The 12,375-nt window shown below is 36.1% G+C and overlaps 1 protein-coding gene across 50 annotated transcripts in view; it reads right to left on the bottom strand.

Moving 5' to 3' along the window:
* MLIP (muscular LMNA interacting protein) overlaps window positions 1-12,375 on the bottom strand; it is a 244,675-nt gene that overhangs the window by 70,198 nt on the left and 162,102 nt on the right. For all 50 annotated transcript variants that reach the window (XM_070244755.1, XM_070244754.1, XM_070244761.1 and 47 more), the window contains one exon: window positions 4,321-4,365. In XM_070244755.1, the coding sequence (XP_070100856.1) occupies window positions 4,321-4,365 (45 nt within the window). The remainder of the gene's footprint in view (window positions 1-4,320; window positions 4,366-12,375) is intronic.

Raw genomic sequence — 12,375 nt, 5'->3', positions numbered from 1 at the left:
TTTTCTGAGGTTTCTCTTTGTTAAGGAAACATACTATGGTTTTGAATTACATGAATGAAATGAATTTAAACTGATAGTAGTTAATGAAAAATAATGAATATTTACAAAGACAAGCGTAATGCAAAGAAAAAATGACATTTCTCTCTGAAGATGATAGAATGAAAACAGAATGAAATAGAAATGTAAACAGAAAATTCATTCCTCTACACAGGGGAAAAAAAACTCTTTAAAAATGAGTGTGATGAGAAACAACCACATACATTATCTGATAAATTATGAGTTAATTTACATATAAGGAAGTGATTTAAAACATTAGAAATATAGTAAAACATTATCATTTTAGATGTTGCCACCCAATATGAAATTATTCATTCAAAGTTTAGACTGAAGGTTATTAGGCATCAAGAAATAATTTAGACTTAGAGTTTAAATACTCCTCAATAAAATATTTAATGAAGACAGACTATTCCCAGCTTCTGTTAGCACACACAAGTTTTAATGGCAGAGGCTTTGACATGAGAAAGACCTAGCTTGGGTTTCGCCTGCTCTACGACTTCTGAGTGGGTGTCCTCCTCTGCAAGATGGAGACTTTGTAACAATAATAATACTCACTTTATAGGATTGGTGTAAGGTTAAATGGGATAGTTAAACCTCCTTTGCAAGGTAAGAACTCGAAACATTATTGATTATTATTGTTAAATTTGGCATCTGTTAAAAACAACGAAGTGAAATATTGATAATAAGTTAATATAACCAACCCTGCACGTGATCTGAGATTACTATTACTCAACATATTGTTAGCCTAGTTTAAATTCTATTACAGTTAAGAGAACATCAATTAAATTGCTATAAAATAACCTGCAATTCAAGTACGCTATGAATTGAAGAAAACCTTGACTTTAGTCTGAACTGATGATACATTTATTGCACTTGGCTCATCCTAAAAGAGAGACTGTGTGAAATGTAACAAGTACGCAATAAAGAATAAGAAAAGGAAACTAATTGTTTCACATTGATTTTTCTTTTCTTTTTTTTTTTAATGGAGAAAAGTAAGCCTTTCAACAAAGGCCCCAAAAAGAAGAATATAGTCAGGGGCCAGCCCTGTGGCATGGTGGTGAAGTTTGGCATGCTTCACTTCAGCATCTCAAGTTCACAAGTTCAGATCCTGGGTGTAAACCCACACCACTTGTCAGCTACGCTGTGGTGGCGACCCACACACAAAATAGAGGAAGACTGGCACAGGTGTTAGCTCAGGGCTAATCTTCCTCAAGGAAAAAAGAAGAAACTTGGCAACAGATGTTGGTTCAGGGCAAGTTTTCCTCAGGAAAAAAAAAGGGGGGGAATTAGTCATACAATTTCTTGTTATTTAATTAGGCCATTCTAGTCACCCTAGGAAAATTGGAAATCCAATGGATGTACTGATACATTGAAAACTAGCAACACTGTAAGTTTGTTTTAACATCAATCAATTCTCTTGCCAGCTCTCCTCTAGTTTCTACAAGAAGGTATCTTGTTTGTTTAATATTTTAATTGCTCCCTGTCTCTCCTATCATATGCTTCAGAAATAGAGACCTTGATGTTGTGTTCACACCTCTTACCCCAGTGACTCCTCATGAGTATGGGGACATGGCAGACACTCAATAAATATTTGTCAAATCAATGAACAAAAGTGTAAAATTGAATAATAAAGCTAGAAAATACTGACTACATTTCCTGCTAGTCATGATTCATAGATTCTATACTATACTTTTAAAGAGCCCCCAGAAATAGAGATTCTGAGGGATCTGTGGTAATATGTTAAGGATATCCTCAAGTGTAACAATTTTTTTTTCTTGCCTCTAATTTAAGACTTCCCTGTATTCCACTGTAGGGGCAGGAGTTGGTAAACTACATGATCCCTGCTTTTGAATGTAATCTAAGAACCTCTACAAAGTCAATGACATACTGAGCTCCAGCAGGCACACAGTATCAAGATGCCTACTTTCTTCAAACTTTTGAAGAGAGATGGTGGAGTACTGAAATGCTAACGTCTGTAGACTTCTCAGATGTGCTCTTGAGTCTCCATGGAGAGAAAGAGAGAAAAACATACTAAGAGATTAAGTAATTAATTGAGTGAAAGCTGTTTAACACAGTGTGAAGCATCCTGCAGCTTAGCCAATGTGAACATTGGAATTTCTAGAAGAAAACAGTACAATGCCATTATTTTTTAAAAATCATAATATATTGTATCTAAGACAGAATTTTCACATAAGATCAAGGCTTATAGCTAAGGCACAATTCTGCTCTAAAATTTCATTTTTTCTCCTCAAAATTAACATATCAGATATCACTTAGTAAATGTCACAACCGCAGCTCAGTATTTACAAATGTGACATATCCATGAGTTGGCATCAAAGAACTGGTTTTTACCTTCCACCATAAAATTATCCCTTATAGTCTTCCAAACAGCATGCATATATTTGAGGGCTCACAAACAACAATTCAAATGTCCTGTTGTTAGAGAAAGCAAAAAAACAAAGCTTCTCACTCAAGAAACCAAATTTAATTAAAGTCAAGAATCTTATCTGAATCAGAGTTTATATTTGTTCAAGTCTATACTAAATCTGTTTGATGACTCAGTGTTAACTTTGAATGACTCAAATGCTTTCACAAAGTTTGGAGCAAATGTTAACCTACTTTAATTAAGTCTGATAACTGATTGAAGAATAATTTGAAATAACCTCTAACTATGGAGACTGAAGCAGTCCCTCCAGAATGGTTCCAATTGCTATCAAATTAACTGCCCCCAGGGAGGGGTAGGAGGAGGCTTCAGCCATCTGCACCTTATTATAAATGAGTCTAACTCAGAGGCACTTTGCTGAAAGGTAGAAAGGTGAGAAAGCAAAAATTTCTAGCTACTTCTTATTGGGTCTGGCTCTTATAGAATGTATTAGTCACAAGAATTAGAGAAATATCTTCATGGCACTTTCTTTTCTTGTAACCAACTGAAGAATCAAGGAACTCAGCTAAATCATGGTGCTTCTAGTCTTCCCAAGACAGGCAGGAAGAAAAGGGAGGAAGCAGGGATGAAGGGAAAAGCAGGAAGAAGAAAAGGAAGAACTGTCACTTATTGAGTGAGTCCAGTGTTTCAAGACTATACTGAGGACTTTTCATACATTAACCAGTATAAATCTTACATCAATCAAATAAGAAGGTCATTAGTATCTCAATTTATATATGAAAACTAAGGCACAGAGAGGCTAAGCGATTTTCCAGGATCAGATAGTTAGCAAGCAGCAAGACTATCATGTAAACTTGAACATAGCCTCGTAAATGCCTCCACTCTTTTAAGTATGATTCCAAATGGCTTCCAATAATAACAAAAGATAACAGTGAAAGCTTCTAGGAAATGCTCTAAGCACTATTCCTACCCATACCCTCTAAACATCATTTCCTGAATGCGATAAAATCAGTAATTTCACCCAGTTTATTATTTGTCTTAGGGAGATTCAAAGGAAGGCAGAAATGTATAAATTGCAAAGAAGGTATGTCACAAAATATACATTGAATAATTATCTACTCTTGATGATGATGATGTTGATGATGAAAACTGCATATTAGAAAATATGAAGTACAATCTAAAAGGAATAGTTTACTGGTTTGTTTTAAACCAAAAACTAAACACTTGCTTAGGAGATAATCTTGTTTCTACTAAAATATATTTGTTCAGATGCCCAAGTTGGTCACACGATGGATTATTAGGTGAACAAAGAGGAGGAATTGGGTAGGGCTCTGCGTGTGTGTGTCTAGGACATTCAGAAGCAGCTCTCTGTAATTAACTGAATTAAGTGTAAGTCTGTATCACATATCCACTATTAATCTATTTTTTCTCACAAGTGGAAATTGGTTTATTCGATAATTTAGATGCCAGAAAGCAACAAACTAGTCAAAATCAATTAAACTGACAATCCTGTTGGAAATGGACAAATCAATGCTTCAAGTATATGAGTTGACTTTTGTATAATAAGCACAAAAAACCATTATAGAAACGAAAATGTCATCTAACCTTCGATAATTAGGAAGACAGAAAGCAGGTGTTGGAGTTCTGTTTTATTTAGCCAAACTAACGAAACTAGACTTCACTTAGGAAGGAATTTATTCAATAAACTTACCTGACATAACCTGATTTTCTGCGTCTGGGTTGATCATACTATCCTACGCCTTTCCACTTATGAAACAATCAACTAATTCAATTTAAATGACTGTATAATTGAGTTTCCTCCAAAGCATACATATGTACCCATTAAAAAAAGTAGTATATATAATTATGAAAGGACTTACATATTTGGTTTCTCGACCAGCTGCTCGTGGAAGAGTTGTAGGTGTCTGTATGAAAATAAAAATAATTATACTACTGAAGTAATCAAGAAAATACTAAAAGACTCAACTTCTGAGATGTGTTCACCTTATTTCCTATTAAGACTTTCTAACCATTACTCCCTCTTTTCTATACAAAATACTTTGTTCCTCTGAAAATTATTCCATTAAAATATATCACTTTAATGTTCATTTCATTGCTGTTATCTATCAACTGTCTGGTAAATTTTCCCTTATTTACTGGTAATGTTCATTTGTGGATCATAATACTTCCTTATATGATCTTTGGCTATTTAAAAATTCACATAGAACTCTCTCTTCTCTCAATTCTTTGAGCTGTTCAGCTCCAAAGATATTCTCATCCACTCCATTTCAATTATCCACTCCCAGGACTATTTCTAGACGTTGCCTTCACAAATAAAATGGAAAACCTCTGAAATTTCAATTTCTAACATCCTACTCTCAGAACTCTACCTCCTATGTACCAGCTTCATTTCTCATATATCCTCAATGCAACATTTCTTCAGCCTCACTGAGACTTCAGAATCATTGACCCTTACCAGCTTTATTCTGCCTTTATTACCTCAGCTTATGTATATTTCATATTCTCAGTCATTTTCGTATCTTAATTTCTCTTGCCTCCCTCTCTCCTTGTGACAAACTTACCTGAAAAAAAAAATCAAAAACAAAAAAACTACCCTGAATGGACTTTATCATCCATCTACTCTAAACTTGTACCTAAAAAGCAAAACATTGCTGGGGATACTCTCTCAACCAAGCTAATTGATTTCATTATAAATTCATGATTATCAGCTTCAAATGGACATTCAATACTGCTTGGTAAGCCCCCAATCTTTCTCTTGTAGGCCCATTTTCCCACTTTCTGAGATGAGATGGCTATTTGATTCATTCATCTATTTAACAAATATTTATTATGCATCTAAAGTGTGCCAGGAACTATTCTACACCCTTCAAACTTATCAGTGAAAAAAAGAGACAAAGATGCCCTGCCCTTGTGGAGCTTCCATGCAGCAGGAGAGAAAATAAACAACAAAATAATAAATAAGTAAATTGCATCATAAGTTAGAAGGTGGTAAATGCAATGAAAAGGAAGAGTAGAAATAATTTGAAGACTAGGGAGGTCAAGAGTGCTGAGGGCTTCCAATTTTAAATAGGATGGTCAGTGTACAAAGGTGACATTTGACCAACAATTTGAAGGAAGTGAGGGAGTTGACTAGTGGATATCTAGATAAAGAGCATTCCAACAAGATGGTACAAGTACAAAGTTCCTACGGTCAATTTTCACCTCTAAGAATGATGGCTAGAGAACTCAAGGCAACCTTTCCATAATAGACAATATAAAAGTTGAACAAAATATTGGAAAATATCTTATTAAAAAGATTGATGAGCTAATAAGAGAGTGAAGAATTTGAGGGCAAGATCAGGAGAGGTTGGGAATCCGAAGAGAGGAGTCAAGCCTTTGAGACCTGCTTTTACCCTGAGGATGTCTGCAAAGCTAATCCAAACTTTTTGAGAGTCTCAGAGATATAGGAAGATACAAGTCAGAGTCCAGGACCCGCCAAGAATAGATTGAGCTCCAGGACTAGGAGTGATCCAGAAGACCTCACATGGTCTTTAGCCTAGTCTCAAATCATCTAAGAATGATTGTTTAGAAAAAAAATCATCTCAAAACCTTAGATTAAATTAAAGCAATCCTTCTTTTCTAGTGTTCCTGGTGTCTGACAGAAGCAAAGAAAAGGCTCTTTATAGCATGATAATGCCATCTGAGGCCTCAAATGAGTTCTATAAATAAATTTTCAAGTAGAATATCCAACACACAATCAGAGTCAGATACACAAAGCAGTAAGACAATGTGAATGAGAATGGGCAGCAAAAATAAACAACCAAAAAAGACCCACAGAAAATCCAGAAATGTGCTTTCTTAGAACCAGACTGAAAAACAACCATACTCCACCATATTTTTTAAGATAAAAAATAAGCTTGCAAATTTTTACAGGGAACTAGATACTATAAAAAAATGTTAGAACTGATTTGAAAAAGAACTAACTGTGTTAAGGCAGGAGTATGTCTGGCACATTCAAGGCCCACCAAGGAGGTGAGCAGGGCTGGAGTGGAGTGAGGAAAGGAGAGAGAAGGAGAGCAGCTCACAGAAGAGTTGGGAGGCCAGATCAAAGAGCCCTTCCAGGAGCTGATAAGGACTTTGGCTTATATCCAATGGACACGTGTAGACACTGCTGGTTTTGTTTTGTTGTTGTTGCTGTTTTTGTTTTTGGTGAAGAAGATTGGCCCTGAGCTAACATCTGTTGCCAATCCTCCTCTTTTTGTTTGAGGAAGATTGTCCCTGAGCCAACATCTGGGCCAATCTTCCTCTATTTTGTATATGGGATGCTGCCACAGCATGGCTTGATGAGCAGTGTATAGGTCCGCACCCAAGATCCGAACCTGCAAACCCCAGTCCACCAAAGCAGAGCACTCAAATTTAACCACTACACCACCGGGATGGCCCTAGCACTGCTGGTTTTAAGCAGAGGAGGATCATAATCTGATTACGCTTTAAAAGGATCTCTCTGTTTGATGTATTCAGAATGCATTATAGTGAAGCAAGGATATAGAGAAAAGGCTATTGTACTATTCCGCAAAACATGATGATGGCTCAGTAGCACAGAAGCAATGACATAGTATATTCCATATATATTCTCAATCTATAGCAACAGGATTTCTAACAGAAGAGATGTTGAATGTGAGAGAAAGAGAGGAATAAAATGTGACACCAAAGTTTCTGGCCTTGAGTAAATGAAAGGCTGGAATTCTATCAATGGAGATGGGAAGGCAGGATATGGAATAGTCTTTATGAGAAGAGATCTAGGTTTCATTTTTGAGATATTTATTAGAAATCTAAATGGAAATGACGAGTAGGTAGCTGGGAGACTTGAGTCTGGAAGAGAATCCTGGACTAGAGATATAAATTTGAGAGTTGTCCACATATTCTCAGTTTTCAAAACATGAGACTGGGTGAGAACACCAAAGGAATGAAAAGAGAGAGAAATGAGAAGCCTAAGGACTGAGCCCTAGAACACCCCAATACTGATATTCTGGGAAGAAGAGGATGGACCAGCAAAGGAGACTAAGAAATAATAATGACCAGTGAGGTAGGAGAAACACTGAGAGAGCATGATGTCCTGGAAGGCACTAGAGGAATGTGTATCAAAGAGGAGGGAGCTATCGCCTGTCTCCAATTCTGTTGAGATGTCAGCTCAGGTCAGGATTGAGCGTACAGTAATGGGGAGGACTTCAGGAACCTTGGACAAAGCGGTTTGCACAGTATGGTGCCATCTAAAGCCTGAATGGAAGGGATTAAAGAGGGAATGGGAGAAGAATAACTGAAAGTAGAATACAAATTTTTGTCATTCTTCCCCATCATACCATCCGTCTTTAATCTCATTAATAACCTTAAAATTTTCTTCACTGACAGGTGTTAGCTATGAAACAAATAAAGATATTAACTATAAATTTCTTCATTTTCCCACCATCAATCTATGACCACACTTGCATCTGCACCTCTCATTTCCTCTATTTTCTGGTCTGTTACAGTAGAGGACATTTCCAACTTTGTAGCAAAGGATACTCATTTGAATTAGGCTTTAGGTTCTATGCTCTTCTAAAGGAATTTTGTCCTTCAGGATCTCTTTTTCTTATGTATAGTCAGTACCTCCTTCTCACTGAATCAACCTCACTAACATATCAACTTGTTCTTGTTATTTTCAGCTTTAAAAAGCAGACAAAAATTCTTCCTTGACCTCACTATGACCCAATTTCCATCTTCTTAGCCCAAGATGTCAAAGTAGCTGTTTTTGTTTGTTTCTTTTACGTCCTCTGCCTCTGCTTTCTCACCTCACAGCACTTTTCAACATCAAAGATAAGGAGAGCAAAGGGGTAGTGTAGGGAATAAAAGTTAAGGATGGTGAAAAGAAATATCTATGAGGATCATATCAAGGTGGTCCTTCAGCCTGGTGGAGAGAAAGGAACAGTTAACTATAGGTTTACACAACTTGCCAGCTTCTGGTGAGTCCCTTTCCTGATCCCTTCCTTGGCGATGACAACTGGGACAGCTATAGGAAAAGAGGAGTGTAGAGTGCCATAAGCACAGGTACAGGGTGGCCAAAGTGGGGGTCAGTGTCACCAGGGTGGAGGAGAAGCAGCAAGAGGGAAATGGTTGATATTATGGATTTTCTACATTCTGAGGATATGCCCAGAGAACTTTGATTTTCCACGGAAAAAGAGAAAGACACCCGAAAAATGTAAATACTGTAAAGGAAAACAATGGTTCAGCCACTGCACTCCTAGGTATTTACCCAAGAGAAATGAAAGCATATGTCTGTACAAAGTCTTGTTTACAAATGTTCTTAGCAGCTCTGTTAGCAATAGCCCCAAATTAGAAATAACCCAAATGTCCAACAACTGGTAAATAAAGTATGGTACAACCACACGATGGAATACTACTCAGCAACAAAAAGAAATGAACTATTTATACATGCAAAAATATGGATGAATCTCAACCGCCTTCTACTAAGTATGAAAAGTCAGACTCTAAAGACTGCATACTGTGTGATTCTATTTATCTGACATTCTTGAAAAGGCAAAAGTGTAAGGACAGAGAAAAGAGCAGCAGTTGTCCGTAACCTGGGTTGGAGGGAGGGATATATGCAAAGGAGCACAATGGAACTTTTTCATTTGATGGAAGTGTTTTGCATCTTGGATGTGGTGGTGGTTACACAACTGCTTTGTCAAAACTCATTGAACTGTACACTACAAGGGCGACTTTTACAGTGGGTAAATTATAACTCATAAACTCGACTTTAAAAAAAACTATATAAGCTACAATAAAGAACTTAACATGGGGATTGGAGAACAGGCGGGATACTGAACAAATTCTTGAACTGGAATATCAGATCAAGAAATCCTCTTGAAGGAATTAGGAAGCAACAGATAGAAAAAAGATATAAAGATTAAGAGAGATGGAACACAGAAGCAAAGGTGACAAAATGAGTATGAGAGTCCCAGGAGGAAAGAAATGTTCGAAAAAATAATGATTAAAAATTATCCCGAATGTAAGGGGAAGAAAATATTGAGGACTTCGAATGAAAGGTCACAGAGAGTATCGCTACAGACGCATAAGAGAAAAAACAATGCACATCTAGACATGTTATAGGAAAAATCAGTAACATCATAGATACAGATAGAATCCCAAAAGATTACAGAGCCACTCTGGAAATGAACACTCTATAGCGCAGGAGGAAATATCATGCTGACAAAATACTTCGCAAGTATGTTGTTGAAGAAGATGATCCTGGGGGGAAAAATGTGTTGAAGCTCAAGGACCTGTAATTTTACGCCCAGCAAAACTATAATTTAAATAAAAGGGCCAAATAAAGATATTCTCAGGAACATAGCCATAAAACCACCACAAAAGATCTTGTTTAATACAATTTTCAGCAAGATTCCAAAAGAAGAAAAATAAATCCAAGAGAAAGCTACGAATGTGGGAGAAATAAGGATCTAAATAAAGAATAAGTGTCTAAACAAAGAAGAGATCAAGAAAAATATAAGCATAAAAATTCAGACATAAAAGTCCAAAAACTACTAACAAATTATGTCTGCATATATGTATATATATGGAGGGGTCTCTATATATACATATCTTGATTAAAAAGAAGTGGAAAGTGAAAAGTGCTATAGTACTTACCTAATTTTGTAAAAAGATATTTGTAAGCTTTAAAATTGATAGGAAAATAAACATAATTATTGTCTTTAATAATTTATGTGTAACTACAAAAAGTAACAAAAATATAAAGTAAAATTTTCAAAGTTTTCAAACCAGTCAATGTCAAAATATCCAAAGGAAAGCAGGAAAAGCAAAAAAGAAAACATTTTAAATAGAAAATCTAAAATAAGATAACAGAAATTAGTCCTAAGATAACAAGAATTACAGTAATTACAAATGGCTTAAGGTCCCAGATAAACAAAATCTCAGATAGAATATAAAAGTGATATCCAGAAATATGTTGTCCTGAAAAAAATTAGACAAGTGGATACAAAAAGATAAAAAGTAAAGTAATAGAAAATAGTAAAAAAGTAATAGAAAAATAAAGTAATAGAAAATATTTAAAAATTAATAGAAAAAAGTAATAAAAATATATCTAAGAAAACATGAATTAAAAATTACATATATATATTACTTATATAAGGACACTATTTTCATACTAGAGTAAAAAGAACAATCTTAGGTGCAAAAGGATTATATATGTTATTAAAGGTTATGAAAATCAAAAGATGAGAAGGAACATCAACACATAAGCAACAACAATATAGGTTCAAAATACGTAAGTCAAATCCAATAAACCCTTCTCTAGCTTTATCTTTCTCTTCCTCTTGGCAGCAAGCACCACTATTTTATTTTCTTAAACACTCGCCTCTCGTAGCTTCCATGATATCACAGTGCTCAGATTTTCCTCTTACCACAATGGACCTCTCATTCTCCTTTGCTGGCTCCCACTCACCCTTCTTTATTGGACCTACAACGTTTTGTTCTTTGGAGCTCTGTACAGGGCGCTCCTGTACACATCGAGAGCCCTGTACATCAATGTGCTGGTCATCCTCAGATCTTTCCTACCAGCTCCAGACCCACAGGTTTCAGGCCTCCTTAATACACACCTCAAACTCGTCCTGTCCAAAGCTAACATAACCCTCTTCCCTCCATTGCACTGCCCCTCCTTCACAGTTGACTATGCTCAAGGCAGAGACCTGGAGCTCATCCATGAATCCATGATTCTTCTCTCCTTCATCACTCACATCCAAACTCCCAGCAAGCCTGACATGTCTCTCTCAAACCCACATGCTTCTCTCTAGCTCCCCTGAAGCTACCCTATCCAGGCCACCATCACTGACTGCCCCTCCGACCTCAGCAGCCTCCTCACAGCAGCCATCATGATCTTTTTCGATAGTTTCATATTATTCATGCCACCCCCCAATATTTTACATCTTCCCATTTCCTTGGAATCCAAAACTCATGCCATGGCTTATAAGTATCTGAATCACTGTCTCCAGCCCACCTTCTCAACCTCAGTTTAGACGGTTCACCCCGGGCTCACGCTACTACGACCACTCTGGCTTTCATCTTCATATACACTAAGTGTTTTCCTGCCTCGGGAAATTTGCACATGCTTCCTTCTCTGCCTGAAGGCTACTGTCCCTCCTCTTTCAATGGCTGGCTTCTTTCCCTCTTTGCTTTCAGGTGAATTCTACTTTCTGGCCACTGCATCTGTCGTGCGCCTCTTAGGTTACTCCGGCGTGCTCACCATTATCTCCCTCGTGCCTCACAGTGCCAAGCCCACAGTAGGCACTGAATAAATATTGATTGAATGAAATAACTGCCTTAAATTTAGTGGCCTAGAATAATGCATTTTTAACACTATACGCATCAAATATTTGTTAAATCAATAATTTTGATTATTATTCACATATTACTTCTTAAATCCTATTCCTATTATATTTAATATAATATATTTTTATATGTTCAACAAATAAAATAAGAAAAATATATCTTAGAATTTATAGAGTATCTCTTTGGCAAATCAAACAAAGTTTTGTATTTTTAACTTAAAAGACAAAGAATATACAACAAAATAGATTACACACACAGAAACTACTATTATCGATTTGTAGGTCCTCTCTACTAAAATATAACTTCTTAATACTGACAGTGATTGGTTACTGGGTTTCTATGTCATTATTAATGGATATTTGTCTATAGTGTTACAATTGAAAATTAGGAATACTCTTCTAGTCATAAGCAATTCTGTACATTTAAAACCAACTTCCTACACACAATGTCCAATTTTTTTAAAAGAACAAGCAAAAAGTATTTATACTAATTCTAAGAGAGGAAATAAGGCTGACAAAAAAACCCTAACAATTATCTATAAAGGAAAAACCACAACC

This window comes from Equus caballus, chromosome 20, assembly GCF_041296265.1.
Source record: "Equus caballus isolate H_3958 breed thoroughbred chromosome 20, TB-T2T, whole genome shotgun sequence".
Classification (NCBI taxonomy): Eukaryota; Metazoa; Chordata; class Mammalia; order Perissodactyla; family Equidae; genus Equus; species Equus caballus.
The sequence above is the reverse complement of the archived record's forward strand: the minus strand, read 5'-3'. Positions and strand labels throughout refer to the sequence as shown.